At 39.9% G+C, this 17,469-nt stretch overlaps 1 protein-coding gene across 1 annotated transcript in view; it reads right to left on the reverse strand.

Moving 5' to 3' along the window:
• The window catches only part of TAF1 (TAF1 RNA polymerase II, TATA box binding protein (TBP)-associated factor, 250kDa), an 80,745-nt gene that overhangs the window by 39,111 nt on the left and 24,165 nt on the right, over positions 1–17,469 (reverse strand). The window contains exons 17-28 of the mRNA XM_012642906.1: positions 13,997–14,146; positions 13,699–13,818; positions 13,249–13,424; positions 12,373–12,551; positions 10,712–10,925; positions 10,073–10,238; positions 8,702–8,913; positions 5,574–5,682; positions 5,257–5,355; positions 4,787–4,964; positions 2,168–2,235; positions 725–872 (exon numbers count right to left, since the gene is read on the reverse strand). Coding sequence (XP_012498360.1) covers positions 725–872; positions 2,168–2,235; positions 4,787–4,964; positions 5,257–5,355; positions 5,574–5,682; positions 8,702–8,913; positions 10,073–10,238; positions 10,712–10,925; positions 12,373–12,551; positions 13,249–13,424; positions 13,699–13,818; positions 13,997–14,146 — 1,819 coding nt within the window. The remainder of the gene's footprint in view (positions 1–724; positions 873–2,167; positions 2,236–4,786; positions 4,965–5,256; positions 5,356–5,573; positions 5,683–8,701; positions 8,914–10,072; positions 10,239–10,711; positions 10,926–12,372; positions 12,552–13,248; positions 13,425–13,698; positions 13,819–13,996; positions 14,147–17,469) is intronic.

Here is a 17,469-nt window from a genome sequence, read left to right on the forward strand (position 1 = left end):
TACTCACCATCAAATTGGTATTAACTGATCAACACATAAGTGCACAAAAAAGAATAACATCTATTGGATATTGGGCAGTGGGGAGGGGGGAGGAGGGGACAGGTATACGCATACACAAAGAGTGTGATGCGCACCATCTGGAGGGACGGATGCACTTGAAACTCGGACTTGGGAGGGGGAGGGGGGCAAGGGTAACATACATAACCTAAACATCTGTATCCCCATAATATCCTGAAATAAAAAAAAGAACCCCTGCTGTACACTCACACTTAAAATTCCTTATTCCCTAGTCCCATCCAGAAGTTTTATAGCATTATACATGTAGAAAACATGCCTACAGTGCAAAAGGAAACTCAGTTAATTCCTGGGAAGGATCATTACAACAACAATAAAATTAAACAAAAGACAATAAACACTTGGTAATTATCAAAGTGTCATTTGCCTAGAAGCACCTCTGAATCAAGAGCCTCCAGTTAGTTGGTATCCTTTCTCTCCAGAGCTATTCAGGAGCATTCAAATACTGAATGCCAACAACAGAAAGCAAGAACCTCTCTATATGCAGACTCCTGGCCTCTTTGATGTCAATGATAATACACTCATACAGCAAAAAGGTCAATATTTAAAATTACATACCAGTCTCAACATGGAGAGCCTACTCAGGCTCTCCAACATACATACACATGCACACCCTATACTTCTTTTCTTTCCTCTGTATTATCCTCACAATATTTAGCACAGAGACCACTTACATCTGGAACTGCCATCATTTTCTGGGTGACGATGTTGTCCAGAATGAAAGAAAATGCCACTTGGTCATCATCATCCAGCAAGGGGTTGATAGCTTTCTCTAAGCGAGCCAATTTGTCTTCCTTCTGAAATGAAACAAACCAAAGCCAAGACAGAGGTTTCCCTGAAGTATGATCACTATAGAAAAGTTAAGATATAATTTAAGGTTCAGCTAAGCTGTCTATTACCTTTGCCCAAAAAAGTTTAAGTCTCAATTGTCTACTATACAGTTCCAGGTAAAAAGTCCAGATAAATGATATTCCAAAAAAAGGGACAAAAATGACATGCCAACAACTTCCTTAGGTATTCTACATTCTATTTTTTTTTTTTTAAAGAGACATGATTTCCCTCTGTTTCCTAGGCGGTAGCACAACAGTGTGATCACAGCTTAATGCAACCTCAAACTCCTGGGCTCAACCAACTCTCCCACCTCAGCCTCTCAAATAGCTGGGACTACAGGCATGCGCCACCATGCCCGGCTAATTTTCTCTATGTATTTTTAGCTGTCCAAGTAATTTCTTTCGACTTTTTGTTAGAGACAGGGTCTTGCTCTTGCTCACGCTGGTCTCGAACTCCTGAGCTCAAACGATCCACCTGCCTCGGCCTCCCAGTGTGCTAGGATTACAGGTGTGAGCCACCGAGCCCGGCCTGAACATTACTGTTGATTAGTGACTTTTGTATAAGGGGACCTAACCCAATAAATTCATTTCAGACTCTATAGTAGGAAAAAGTTTATGTTCCCATTGTTCCACATCCTCATCAACACTTAGTACTGTCAGTCTTTTTAACATTAGCCTTTATGGTGAGTATGTAGTGGTATCCAATAGTGATTTAAATTTGCATCTCCCTAATGATTACTCAAGTTGAGAATCTTTTCATGTTTATTGGCCATTTATTTAGTTATTCTCTTTTGTGAAATGTCTACTTCAATATAAACCTCATCATTATAATTGTACTTTTGTAAGTAAGCTTATAAGGTGCCACAATTATTTTCGGTAAGAAGATGGACTATAAATTATCATTTAAAAATTAGAATTGCTCCCTGCCAAAACATTGGCTAGTCTCTTAGCTACTGCTGATTTCCTGAGAAGTCACTTTCCTTTGCCCTTTCTAAAGATTTATGTAGGTTCTGGATCTTAATCCTAACTTTACTATTTAATAGTCATGATGCCCAGAGCAAGTATTTTCTTCTATGGACTTAGTTTTTCCATCTACAAAAGGGACTGGCCTATATGAGTTCTAAAGTCCCTTCTAGCCTTTACATACTTAAGATCTGCTACTCCCACATATACTCTTTCTTCTGTTAAATTCCCTACTTCCTAAACCCTGCTATCCCCCAATTTCAAATTCCACTGCCTTTCTCTCATTCTAAATGTCTTACCTCTTTGAGTTTTTCATCACAGAGATCCAGCATGGATTGAGAGATCTGGGTCAACGAGTGCTTTGGCCCTACAGAGGAACAGTAAGACATGGGACCATTAAAAATGTGAGTGAAGATCTGTCAAGGCTTCCTTATCCTTTTAACACATTTACTTAAGAACCTAATATTATGCCATGCACCAGCGTAACTGCTGGGTTAGATACATACACTAGACTTGAGGCTGGGTGCAGTGGCTCACGCCTGTAATCCTAACACTTTGGGAGGCCGAGGCAGGAGGACTGCTTAAGGCCAGGAGTTCAAGACATGCTAAACTTATCTCCATTTTTCAGTGCCAAACATATAGCAGGTATATAATATGACTATATGAACTAATTTTAACTTTTTGAGACAGGGTCTTGCTCTGTCAGCTGGGTTTAAGTGCAGTGGTGTGATTATAGCCTCACTGCAACCTCAAACTCCTGGGCTCAAGTGATCCTCCCACCTCAGCCTCCCGAGTAGCTGGGACTATAGGCGTGCTGCCACACCTGGCTGATTTTTTTTGCCACCACGCCTGGCCTTAACTCTTTTCTTCATTTGTGTGTATCCATGCATGATAATAGTACTGTTGCCTTTAATATCTTGCAAATGATACTATGGATGGGGAATAAGAATTTGAGGATGGATGAAAAGATTCAATGGATAATTTATAATTTTTCCATGCGAGGCATATGCAATTTTTAATTGTGGATCCAGCAATTAGGACGTTTCTGGTACTTCAACAGAAGGCAAGTGCAGGGTTGTGAGGTGTGAATGGGAACTGAAAAAGCAGAAGAGTGGCCAGGTGCGGTGGCTCATGCCTATAATCCCAGCACTTTGGGAGGCCAAGGCAGGAGGACTGTTTGAGGTCAGGAGTTTGAGACCAGCCTGAGCAAGAGTGAGATCCCATCTCTACAAAAAATAGACAAATTAGCTGGACATGGTGAGGCACGCCTATAGTCCCAGCTACTTGGGAGGCTGAGATAAGATGATTGCTTAAGCCTAGGAATTTGAGGTTGCAGTGAGATATGATGATGCCACTGTACTCTAGCTAGGGTGAGAGAGTGACCCTATCTCAAACAAACAAACAAAAAAAAGCAGAGAAGAGTATATGGAGCATGGTGGTTAAGAGCACAGGTTCCAGAGTTAGATATACCCAGATCAACATCTCTACTTTGCAACACCACAGGCCTGTACACGTTCACCTGGAAAATCAGGATTATAATAGTACCCATTTCAAAGATTTCTTACAGTGAAATAAAATTATACGAGTAAAGCACTTGGTATCACTAGTGGTATTACTACTACTGCTATTATCAGCATTTGAGAGTGAGGAAGACAGAAGAGTCAACTAGAGGGAGTATGCAAAGCAGGGATAAAGTTATGATTTTTAAAATTCCAATTTTTTTTTTTTTTTACTAACATCTCCACCTCAATGACCCATAGGTATCTCAAGTCCTGTATCTTCAAAATTAACTCATACCTTCCCACCCCCTTCCAATCCGATTTTTGTTTAAGTAATTATCCTTGTAACCTGAATGACAGTTGGGCCTAACAGATTTATTTTTCCCTTGTATATATGTGGCACTCTGCTAGGCCCTGGGAATATAACCACAAATAAGACACAGTTTCTCTAGAATGTCACAAAGTGGTGGGAGAGTCAGATATATAATTATGGTGTAACAATAAGAGCTGTAAAAGTTGACTTAATTGTGCGGGGGGGGGCACAGAGGATAGAAAAATGGATATTTTAGGCAATTTGGATAAATCTTTATGAGGAGATGGTATGAGTTGGTCTGGAAATACAAATGGAAATTTACCGCTGAATGGAAGAAAGGCCATTCCAGAGAGAGAGAGAACAAAGACTGTGCAAAGGCATGAAAAAATGGCATGGGATATTTAGTGAAATATAATGGTGAGTGTGGCAGGAGGTGATAGTGGGTATGGGAGCCAGTCACTGAAAATGGAGGAAGCCATGAGAAGCTAAATAACTTGTTTATGGTAACTCAATTAGTAAGTGACAGAGCCATGTTGCACACTTTATCTGTCTGTACTCTGAACTCCTCTACTTATACATGAATCTGTGCTCAAGGATGCAACTAGAAACCAGAAAATCTTTTTCTTTACATGCAGAAATTGTATTGTTTCCTCCCTTTTAAACAGATTTCTTCCTCCTTGCCTTCCCAGCTTTTAAGCAAAGTAGACATACTTTAGGCCCCTCTAACAAATCTGTAGACCAAATCAAAGATTAACATATAGCAAATACGGTCACAAGCACATACCGTGCATAGGTTCCATCCACACTGAATGCCTTTCTCTTCTATTAACCTAGGCCCACTTCTTCCTCCCACTACTCCACATGTAACTGTTTCATTTTAACAGATAGACTCCAAATTCTCCAGAGGATATAAGAATAAAATAGTGGGAATAAAAAGCAATAGTATTTATTAAATAACTGAAAATATACATTACCTGATTTTCACACCCCCAAATACACTAATAAACTGTAGTCTTTTCAGCTAGTCTAGTCTGAATTTAGGACTAGTAAGGGATAAATAAGGAACTGAAAGGTGATCTTTACAGTCAAGAACAGGTGATTCTTACCATTGTAGGTTGCACTATTTTTCACAATTAGCTCCAAATGCTCTCTGAACTCTTCCCGAGATGGGTAGAGGCGTTTACGCACATTTTCACGAAGTGTTTGTAGGTCCATTGGTCGAGTGATGATTTTGTAGTAGTCTTTTACAACCTTTGCATTGACTGGAGTGTGGAAAGGGTATGTCTGTGCAAACAAGAGCCAGCGCGATCCATGAGCAAAGAACACTTGAGCCAGTTCCTGAAGACTCTCACATCTTACCTGTCTACCTGGCCATCAACTCTCAAAGGAATCTTTCTAGATGGAGCAGGTCTGTTTCCTCTACTAAACTGTTAAAAAAAAAAATCAAAAAACTACATCCCAAAGAATTAGGAGTTCCAGGTACCTAGTCTATACACTACTGCCCTATATCTGAAATCACAAACAGAACAAAGAGCCTTGCCACCCCTACAGTAGGCATCCAATGCAATGAACTCACATTTGGAAGATCTCTCATGTCATTGATGATAGACTCCAAGATGGATGACAATGTCACCATAGGGTCTGTCCGGCGCCGGTGGATAGACTTATGAGGTCTCTACGGAGAAACAAGAAATTAGAATGCTTCTTTAAACCAAAAAACCCCACATTCTCTAATCAGGCAAATATATTTTAGAAATCTTTTAATAAATAGTACACATAATTCTTAGGGCAAGGCCAATGGGAGAATCTAAGGCTGTTGAACCCATGGCATAGAAGGCTGGGGGAAATCAATGAGAACTCATCTAATCAGAAGGAAGCAATACAGATACTCACATTCAAATAGTCACAATGAACAGTGGTTCCAACTCGCCGTTTCTTCTTGGGAGGAAGTTGCTGTTTAGGGAACTTGAGAACCAGAGATTTTCTTCGAACCTCATCTGCACTGCAATCAATAACACTTTCATAGCATACAGTCCCTGTTTCTAGTTCCCGGAAAAAAAAAATGCAACTACAATGAAAAAGTCCAAAGTACCTGAGCATGAGCCTGGGGAGGAAAAAGCCAAACCAAAGGCCAGACATCCACGTTCTAAGGCTAAGATCAGGAAAGGTCTCATAGGATCTCCAAATTAATAAAGAACTAGGCAAGTCACAACTTCACCTCAGTTTCCTATTTGGAAGATAAGGGAACTAGGCTAAAGGAATTTTAAGAATCCTTCCAGTTTTAACATTCTGTTTTAGGGTTAAAGGGCTAGGAAACCTAACTCATTCATCAGAATGGAAACAAGAAATTAAAAACTGATTCGGGAAAAAAAAAAACTAGTTTGGGTTTTCCCTTAATCATTAAGCCCATACACCTTCTTCCCTTCCATTGTAAGGGATCAAGATACCACATTTGCCTTTTCCAATGTGCTTCAAAACATAACAACCATTATAGATATTGATAAATTAAATCAACCAGGATAGAAAAAAGAACCTCAAACAATATACAAACAGAAATAAGTGAATCTGACTATATCAAATTGATTTTAAAAATTATACCCAAATTAATCCAAATATTTTTTGAATACCCTGACTGTACAACTTCAGTGGCATGTATTCCAAGGATAAAAAACTACAAAAAACATCTTGAACCTACTTTATAGGTTTATTGTTGGTTAGTGGTATTAGTATAGTAATTCTGAAACTCTTTCGTACATACCATAGGACAGAGCCAATGAATAAATAAATATATTGATGTTGGAAATCAATATTGAAAAATTTATTTACTGAAAAAGGATACAAATATGAAATGGGAAAAGATGAGAAAGAATCTATAGGTACAATCTGGATTAGAGGTACCAGTACAAAGTTGTGATTTAAAATATATGTATATTTACTAGTTTTGTCCACGAAAGAGCATAGAAGCAATGACATCTCAATGGCCATGAGCATATGTAACACATAGATCTTGGTTTCTAAATACTATTCCCTAATAAAAGGAACCTGGGCTCTTTGGAGAAATGGTCGATTGTAGGTCTAAGACAGGAAAAGTTCAAAGAGAGCCTGTGACATCTTGTGTCAGAAAGCAAAGATGGGCCGGGCGCGGTGGCTCACGCCTGTAATCCTAGCACTCTGGGAGGCCGAGGTGGGAGGATCGCTTGAGGTCAGGAGTTCGAGACCAGCCTGAGCAAGAGCGAGACCCTGTCTCCACTAAAAAATGGAAAGAAATTAGCCAGACAACTAAAATTATATAGAAAAAATCAGCCGGGCATGGTGGCGCATGCCTATAGTCCCAGCTACTTGGGAGGCTGAGGCAGAAGGATTGCTTGAGCCCAGGAGTTTGAGGTTGCTGTGAGCTAGGCTGACACCATGGCACTCTAGCCCGGGCAACAAAGCCAGACTCTGTCTTCAAAAAAAAAAAAAAAAAAAAAAGAAAAGAAAGCAAAGATTTATAGACATTTCAAAAGGGCACGAGATCTGGCTTAAAGGAGTCGAATTTGGGATACTATCTATGCATCTAAATTAATGATGTTAAAGAATTATAAAACATTTCATTTGCAAAGGAAACAATTTTAGAATCCATAGTAATACTTTAAAAGGGAGAGGAGAAAGCTCTTCTTTATAGAAAAATGCTAGCTAATGTAGAAGGAATGCTAGAATTAGAAAAATCGCCATTTTAGAACCCCCCCCATGCTGAAATAACTGAATCAGGTAATGATCATCAATTGATGCTAAGACCACTGAAAGACTGTTAGGGAATAGGATATTCACTCACATGTTTATTACAAAGGGAAAAACATACCTTTATTATAGGGTCTGGGGACCACCCCCCTTTAACACGATGATCAAAATAGTGGGAAAACTTGACATGAGCTTTCTTGTGTGGTACAGTAAGTATATAGTATCACCTATATAGGATATTAAATATTTTGCTAAAGACATTTAATCTGAACCTAGTCAACAAGAAAACAGACAAATCCAGAATATGGAATATTTTGAAACAATTGGCCTGAACTCTTCAAAAAATTCAATGTCATGAATAACATAAAAGGCAGGGAGGACCATTCTAGATTAAGAGAGACTCAAAATATATTTAATGTTTGAACTAGGATTAGATCCAGAATTGGGAAGGGGAGCAATAAAGGATATTGAGATAATGGGAAATTTGAATGAGGTCTGAGTATTACACATTACTATTAACTAATGTTAACTTTCTTAGGTGTGATAATATCATGCTGTTATATTCTTATTCTTAGGAGATGTGTGCTAAAGAATTTAGGAGTGAAATGTCATGATGCCTGTAACTAACTTACTTCCAAATGGTTCAGTGAAAAAATAATAGGCATACAAATATGAAGCAAATGTGGCGAAACGTTAACAATTGCTGAATTTAGAGGAATAGTATATTGTATTCTTTCAACTTTTCTGTATGTTTGCAATTTACAAAGTAAAGAGTTAGGAGAAAAAATTTCAAAACTTCTCCATTTTATTATCTATTAAATTCTCTGAGGGCAAAATATAGGTATATGCATAGTTTATATGTCTCCTCAATCTTTTTACATGGTCCATTATCAGAACACTCTGAGATTAGGGACTTCGCAAATATTATGAGTGCCTGGAACTAGAATAGGAAAAGAGAATCAACATCTACTGAGCATCTATTATATGTCAGGTACTGTACTATATGCTTCATAGTCTCTCTCATTTTATCTTCTTAACTACCTTGGTAAGGGTGGTTTTATTTTATAACTAAGGAAACTTGAGACTCAAAAAAATTAGGTAGCATGCCCAGGAGCAAGTGGTGGAACCTAATGAGTGGTGCAATTTTCATTACTGGTAATAATTACTGAGGAAAATTAATCAAAATCCCTGTACCCTCAGTTCCAATTCAGAGAACATATCACATCCACCCCTGCCACCCGCCAACATCACTGAACTCCAACAGATCTGTCTCATAGTACTTCCTGCCTACTATCCCTTACCTCTCAATTAACTGTTTCCCCAAGACAATCTTGGTCCCTTCAACCTTGATAAGTTCTTCATTATCATTATGAATGACTGTCTTTTCCAACTCCTCCTCTTGCTCCTCTGTCATGGCAACAGGGTTGGAAGGCGGAGCATTTGTTTGATAATAGAGGGGGCAAAATTTGTTTGTCCTCATGTGCCCAATGGCACCACATGCACCACATTTCAGCTGCAAAGGAAAAGTATCAAAGTGTCAGAGGTAAGCAGATAAGAAGTACCGTCGTCCCTCAGTATTCACAGGGGACTGGTTTCATTCAGGACCTCCTGAGTATACCAAAACCCATGCATACTCAAGTCCTGCAGTTGGCCCTGTAGAACCTGAGCATACAAAAAGTGAGCCCTCTGTATATATGGATTCCACATCCCATGATTCGTGCCTGTAAGTCAACCTATACAGTTCAAACCCATGTTGTTCAAGGGTCAACTGTATGTATAAGGGAGGGGAGAAACAAGAGCAGCTTCAGAACTTTTGCTCTAATAGAATTGTTATGTACCTATCAACCAGAACCCCCTAGACAAAAGTGCATGTATGGAAATGACACGTGAAAAATAAAATGGAATCCAGGGACTCAATATTGCTTTAAAAATCAAAAAAAGAGGATACCACTCCCAATTTAAGTTGTGAATTACAAAAATATTAAATATGCAAGAGAAATATTGCTGGAAGCCCAAGCCCGCATGCAGCAGCACAATCAGCCCTCTGGGTGTATTACCAACCTCTAGTAAAACAAGGAAAAGGCTCAATGATACCAAGTCTCCATCTCAGTTTTGCAACTAAGTGGCATCAGTATCCTAGACCTCAATTTCATCTGTAAAATGGGGCCAATACTGTGTCTAATATCACGTACAAGAACAGAACATTAAAATGACCTCAGTACATGTTAATAACAGTACTTTACTTTTTTCCAGTATTTTACAGTTTATAAAGTGCTTCCCGTGCATTATATCATTTAATACAACACTGTGAGACAGGAGTCACTTTATAGAAAACAGGTACGTTTGTGTCCCTGTGCATATATAAACACACATACACACAGAGACACGAATGTATGTGTAAAAAAATCCACCAAACCTATCTTGACTTCTAGGAAATATTTCAAGTGAAGAATAAATGACACCCAATGAGAATAATGGCACCAGACTGGGTGTAGTGCTGCCAGTACCGTTCACACTAGTACTAACAACACCCAAGTAGCCACATCAATTCACAAACTAGCTTTCCACAATGCTGCCCTCATTCCCAGTAACAGAGGATGCCAAAAGCTAAGGAAAACAGTATGCTTTCTTCCTTTGCTTCATTGGTTGTGATCACACCACGTTATACTTACTTTTAAGTCAGGACGCTCCTTCATTTTTTTGGGCTTCTTCTCAGGAGGACCCTTAAGCTTCTCCTTTTCCTGGTTCCGCTTAAGCCGCCTCAGTTGTTCTTGAATCCTCCGCCGCTCTTTTCGCATCTCTTCTCGATGCTGTTCATCAAAAAGGGCAAATTTTCGACTGAATAACAGGGGAGGGGGGGAAATCACAGGACCGTAAGCAAACCTAAACCAAGAAGATTGTCTTTATAGCTAACATCTCAGAATTAAAGTAATCCATCCAGGCTGAAATAAAAGGGGCTACCACCTGCCATTCCCATCTCCCTAATCAGTTAGCACTCCATTTGCAGAGAGGCACCTCTTTCGGAGTAAGTCCTGAGTAATCCCCAAGATTTTTGCAAATCAACCAATCAAAATGCAGAGAAACCAGATGGAACTAGGCATGGCTTTATTATGTGGCAAATACAAAATTTTCTCTGTGATTTGGCTCTGTTCAAACCCAAAGATCTAAAGGTAAGATGGTTTCCATTTACAGCAAAGTTTTAGGGACGTCTGTGAAGAATCCTGTCACTAAAACTCAAAGCACTCACTGTCTATTCCCCACCATTATTACTATTCTCCCTATCACATTTGAAAGCGGTGAATCAAACTTACATGAATTCCTCATCTTTTGTGGTCCGTATGCGCACATAGGCATCAATGACAGCTGGTTTTCGGACCGTCTCACAGCGAACGTACTCTTTCCCCTCTTCATCTCGAAATGTGCGATAAATCTTTAGACAGCGGCCAGTGGCAGAAGAGTTAAGGCTAGTCACAGAAGCTGTATCATCATCTCTGTGATTGTTTCCTGATGCTGCTGAGCCTGCTGCTGCAAGGTAGAAAAAGATTTCCAAACATTCCCGCTACCACCCAAATAGTCGTTTTCTTGGGGTTGAGTGGTGACACTGAAACTCAACATAAATCTATGGTTCTACAGAAAGCATCGGTCACCACCAGCCCCAAGAGTACATTAATTTATCCTTTTCTGACTTCATTTTACCACTGCCAATTTCTCCATTTTTACAAGTACAAAAAGTTCTGAAAGAACCTCAAAGAACTATATGTTTGCTATAGGAGACAGAGAAACAGTAGTGGTATTCTGATGCCTCTGAACAAGGGAAGAAAAAAGTCCAAGCAGAAAGTAGTTGATGATCACATTAAAGAAAAGCACTCAACCAAGCACTTGGGGGAAAAATGACAACACAGAAACAAGTGCAGAGCCTTAAGGCCTAGCATATGCTTCTTAAACTTTAATATAAATAGGAATCACCTGAGGATCTTAGTAAAATGTAGGTTCTAATTCAGTAGATTTGGAGTGAGGCCTGATATTCTGCATTTCTAACAAATCCCCATATGATATAGATACTGTGGTCTATGACCACACTAGTAAAGATCTAGAGGACCACATTGGTGGAAGGACTGTATCTCATCTTTACAAAGTAGCCAGAAAAATAAAATAGCACAAAACTTTTACAGAAAGGAGGAAATAAAGGGAAGACTACTGTGAGTGAGAATATTCATTGAAATCTTCGTCTTTAGCCTTTATTCTCTCTTCCTAGTATCTACATCTAAATTTTCAACTGTCTACTTGACATCTACACTCGAGTGTCACGGGGAACTAAAACTCCACACATTACACATTGTCTTCCTAAACCTGCTTCTTTCTCTGAAATTTACTACTTTAATCAATGATACTAACATCCTTCTAGTAAGCCCGGAGTAAAATCTTAAGGTAGCCTGATTTTTTCCCCTTTTGATCCCCAATGTCCACATCCCAACCCAATTCAGGCCTTTATCATCATCCCTGCCCGCAAATTCTGCAATTTTTGGCTGGTGATTCTGAACTCTTTTTAGGGTCTAAGACTCCTTTAATAATCTTCTGAAAGCCATGAATCTTCTCAGAAAAAGCACATTTGCATAGAATTTTACATGTAATTTCAGAAGGTTCAAGGACAACTCCCCAAATTCATCCACAGATTCTGTATTAAAAACTCTTACTCTCTAGGATGAACGCCCAGAAAGCTCATTTGAAGTACAGCACTGATAGCCCTGGCTTGGCCAGGCAGTAGTAGATTGATAGCATCTCTTCAATTTGTCCCCCAAAGACAAACCTAGAGTCCTGTTTGCAGAAAGCTCTCTACTTCATCTATAGGCTTTTCTACACTCATCTCCTGCTTCTTCTGCCTCCAGCTTTGCCTCAGTTATAGTCTGCAGTTATTTACATTCCTTTTTCGATCCTTTTCTTTCTTGTCTGTCTGTGAAGCCACTACCCTCACCGAGTAGCATCCGCTGTAGTTCCTTCCGCTCCTGCTCCTCTCGCTCACGGGATAGCTGAGAGCTGGTTTTCTTATTCTGCAACATGTTCTCGATGTTCTTTCCCATTTCTTCAAAGTCACTATCTTCAGCTGAGCTGCTGTCCGTGTCAGTTGATAAGACTTCAGTTGATGACAAAACCCTAAAAAGAGAAAAAAACAATGTTAAATTAAGACCAGGAGATATACAAAAGTGTGGAAAGAGCTAAGGAAATATGGTTGCAGGAAAGAGTAGAAAATCGGAAAATCTACCTCAAAAAGGCACACTCAAAATCCACGAAGACATGGGGCCCTTAACAGAAAAGCTTTACAAAGTTTTCCTAAATATTTAGTCAACAAGGCAAGTTTGAAAAATTACAGTAACTCTTCAGAACTCCTACAGAAAACTTGAGAAACAAATCAGCCCACTGGTCATTTTCAATAGCACATTACCATCCTCTCACAACTAAACCTTCAGAAAAAACCCTATCTGTCACCTGTTCCTACTGTTCCGGCTGTCGGGCCCAAGTAGGCCATAAGAGTCAACATGGAACCTAGAGCTCAAGCCTAGAGCCTCTTTCCATTTAAAACGTTTGCCAAGTTGCTTTGAAGGGAACAGGTATTCGAGTGGTACTATTACAACAGCTACTACCCTGTCATCACAAATATCTGACCACCTAGTCATGTTTTTAGATTACCTCCTCTTCATTATAAAATAGTGTCTGGGACCCTTCCCTTTTCCAGCTTGGATTTTCTTTTTTTGTTTGTGTGTTTTTTGATTTTTTTTACCCGCAGCCACGCCCAAGAAGCCTTGAGCAAGTGGACTCCCCAGCTTGGGCTTTCTATAGCACTAAAACACACTTGTTCTGTAGGTCAAAGATGCGCTGACATTCTTCTTTATAACGTTCCTGATGTTCCGCCACAGAAAACCTTGATCCACGGGCAAATTTACTCATGGGCCCCTCTCCAGAGCGAGCTTGTTCTGTTGACATTGTGCGCACCACATCAATCACTTCCCAGCGGGATAACTTTTTAATCTACAAGACAGACACACACACAAATAAATACAAATGTACAAATCATTCAGTGATTTCCAAGGACAAACCAACCCCACACAATTAGAGCTAGACCAAAAAAGAAAAACCATCCCAAAGCAGATTAAAAAGCTTTGGGAAATCTAACTCCTAAAAAAGTATCCAAGACCCAGCATACTACAAAGTTCTCCAGATTATTCTTTACACCTGCCTCCTTGCATTTCCCTCTCTATACACAGTCCCTAGGAACCTCTAAGTTTTTATCTTCCATACTCACCTCTTCCTCTGGCACACCAAATTTACGTAGAAGCTGCTTGGCATTTTTCAAGGAAAGGCGACGGAGGTCTGCATCAGTTCCTGTCACTGTCTTCTTCACTGGCTGAGGCTCCTTATCATCCTAACTCAAACAAAAACAGGTGAGAATCCTAAGAAACTGAACTCCTTATAGTAAACATCTAAGTCATTCTGACAATTTAACCACTTTCCAGGTCCTCCACCCACCTCCATTCATCTCCACTCAACCTCCACTTCTTCCTCCCTTGAGTTTCTTCTTCTAGAAATTCAGACAATCTTACCTTCTGCTGTGTTGGTTTGTTTGGAATCTTCACATAGGAGAATCCTTCACCACACCCTGTGGGATCTGCCACCCCAGTCACCTCTAGGAGACACTTGCCCTTCATGGCAGCAATGAAGGCCCTTGTGGTATTCCACGGAGCAGTGCGAACCTGAGGTACAGAAAAAGATTCTCAGGCCTGTAGGAAACATTTGCTCTATGTCTAGCCATTACCTAGAAGGGCAAAATAATTATAATGAACAGTTTCATGCTTTCTTAAAGTGTTCACAAAGATCAATAATTAAATATGGCTGCCTAGTACTCGGTTCTCTTCTTTGTATGATACTTAAGTCATGGCGGTAAATAGAGGCCAAGAGTTCAACCAGGGTAAGGAGAAATATAAGGAACAGTAATATCCTTCAGCCCCATATCCCTTGGACTTCACTAAGCAGTCTCAAGTAAAGTGTTTTCCCCTACCCTCACAATGTTCAAAATTAGACTGATGACTGCATTTGATTATCCAATTGCTCGAACAGCTTCTTTAGAATGATCTATACATTCTCAAAATTAGATTATATGCATGCTTTCAAAGCACTGGTCCCAAGCCTAGCAGCACTAAATCAAAGTCCATTATTCTGTCTCTGCCACAGGTTTGGTCAAAAAGGTTTGTCCTCTCCTGGGACCTTGAATAGTGTTTACCTACCCCACAAAATAATTAAGAGAAATAAGACAAAGGAAAAATGTGCTCACAAACCAGTCAAGAGTATACACAATTAGCTAGAAAATGGACAATTCTTTATTCAAGACTCAATCCTGAAGGCCATTAACAGAATCCTTAAATTCTGAGACTCTTAGACATCCATTCATTTTTCATTCCAACCGTGAAAGAGTAGTACAACAATGCTTTGCTCATTCTCTGCTTTTTACAATCAGTTACTTGTTTAACAAATATTTATTGAATACCTACTACATGTGAGGCACTACCTTCTCATGAACCTCATGTCAGTGAGGAAAAAACCAAATAGCCAACCAAGTTCAATGTTATATTATTAATGTCATGATAAGAAAGTGAAGGGTGCTGGCTGGGGATGGTGCCTCATACCTATAATCCCAGCAATTTGGGAGGCCGATGGAGGAGGATTACTTGAGGCCAGGAGTTCAAGACCAGCCTGGGCAACAGAGCCAGACCCTATCTCTACAAAAAAATCTTAAAATTAGCGAGATAGTCCCAGTTACTCAGGAGGCTGAGACAATAGGATTGCTTGAGCCTAGGAGTTGAAAGCCACAGTGAGCTATGATCCAGCCACTGCACTCCAGCCTGGGCAACAAAGTGAGAACCTGAGACCATGTCTCAAAAAAGAAAAAAAAAAAAAAAACCAAAAGAAAGAAGTAAATAAAGGGTGCTACACGTACATAAAGAAAGGAAGGATTATCATCCCATCCTAACCCCAGGGTGAGAATGAGGAAAAGCTTCCAAGAGAATATAATTTACAGATGAAGGTCAGATGGAAAGGGAGTAGAGAAAAAAATATCCCAGGCAGAGGAAATAACGGTTGCAAAATTCTGGAAAGCAAGAGAAAGAAATTCAGGGAACTGAATGAACTTCAGTATTTTTGGAGCTTAGAGTATAATATGGGCAATGGGCCGGGCGTGGTGGCTCTTGCCTGTAATCCTAACACTCTGGGAGGGCGAGGTGGGAGGATCGCTCGAGGTCAGGAGTTCAAGACCAGCCTGAGCAAGAGCGAGACCCTGTCTCTACTAAAAATAGAAAGAAATCAGCCAAACAACTAGAAATATATAGAAAAAATTAGCCGGGCATGGTGGTACATGGCTGTCTGTAGTCCCAGCTACTCGGGAGGCTGAGGCAGAAGGATTGCTCAAGGCCAGGAGTCTGAGGTTGCTGTGAGCTAGGCTGACGTCACGGCACTCACCCCAGGCAACAGAGTGAGACTTTGTCTCAAAAAAAAAAAAAAAATGGTGGGCAATGACAGGAGATGAAAGAAGGTTAGAGTTATATGCAAGCACCAAATCATGCAGAGTCTTATAAATTATATTAAGGATTTTTCTAAAAGAAGAGAGGATCCAGAGAAAGTTCATGGGCAGTAGAATGAAATGATCAAATATTGGGGTTTTCCATCTTTCTTTCTTTCTTTTTGTTTTTAATAGAGACAGGGCCTTACCCTGTCACCTAGGCTAGAGTACAGTGGTGTCATCATAACTCACTGCAACCTCGAACTCCTGGGCTCAAGCGATCCTCCTGCCTCAGCCTCACCAGCAGCTGGGACTACAGGTGTGCACCACCACATCAGCTAATTTTTCTTATTTTTTGAAGAGATGGGGTCTCGCTCTTGCTCAGGCTGATCTTGAATTCCTGGCCTCAAGCGATCCTCCCGCTTCGGCCTCCTAAAGTGTTGTGATTACAGGTATGAGCCACTGCACCTGGCCAAATGTTTGTTTTCACAGATAATTCAACTGTTTAACAAATGGCACTGGAATAATTAGACGTTCATATTTTGAAAAACAAACTTTAGCCCATACCTTGCACCCTATACAAAATTCACTCAAAATAAATCTAAATGTAAAATCTAAAACAATGAAACTTTTAATAAAAAACATAAGAAAATCTCTGTGACCTTAGATTAGACAAAAATTTCTTAGATACAGCACCAAAACCACAAGCAACAAAAGAGAATATTGAGAAACTGGACTTCATAAGACACTGTTAAGACAATTAAAAGACAAACCACAGATTGGAAGAAAATCTTTGCAAATCAGATACCTGATAAAGGACTGACACCTAGAATAAGTGAAAAACTCTCAAAACTCTGTAAGAACACAAACAACTAATTAAAATAAAAATGGACAAAACAGATGAACAAACAGTTCATCAAAAAAGATATATGGATGATGAATAAGTACATGAAAAGATGTTCAACATCCTCAGCCATTAGGAAAATGCAAATTAAAACCACAATGAAGGCCAGGCACGATGGCTGACACTCAGGAGTTTGAGACCAGCCTGAGCAAAAGCAAGACCCTGTCTCTACTAAAAATAGAAAATATTAGCTGGGCACAGTGGCATGTGTCTGTGGTCCCAGCTACTTGGGAGACTAAGGCAGAAGGCCAGGAGCTGGAGACTGCAGTGAGGTAGATTGCGCCACTCTACTCTAGCCAGGGCAATAGAGCGAGACCCTGTCTCAAAAACAAACAGGCCAGGCACCATGGCTTATACCTGTAATACTCTACTCATACTCTATCCAGGGCACCACTGCACTCTACCCAGGGCGACAGAGGGAGACTCTGTCTCAAAAACAAACAAACAAAAATCACAATGAGGGATCACTTCACACCCACTAGGAGGGCCATAAATTAAAAAAAAAAAAAAAGGAAATAACAAGTCTTGGCAAGGATGTGGACAAACTGGAACCCTCCTACGTTGCTAGTACGAATATAAAATGGTTTCCTTCACTGTGGGTCTCAAAATGAAAAATAAAA

This window comes from Propithecus coquereli, unplaced genomic scaffold (assembly GCF_000956105.1).
Source record: "Propithecus coquereli isolate 6110/MARCELLA unplaced genomic scaffold, Pcoq_1.0 Scaffold101, whole genome shotgun sequence".
Taxonomy (NCBI): domain Eukaryota; kingdom Metazoa; phylum Chordata; class Mammalia; order Primates; family Indriidae; genus Propithecus; species Propithecus coquereli.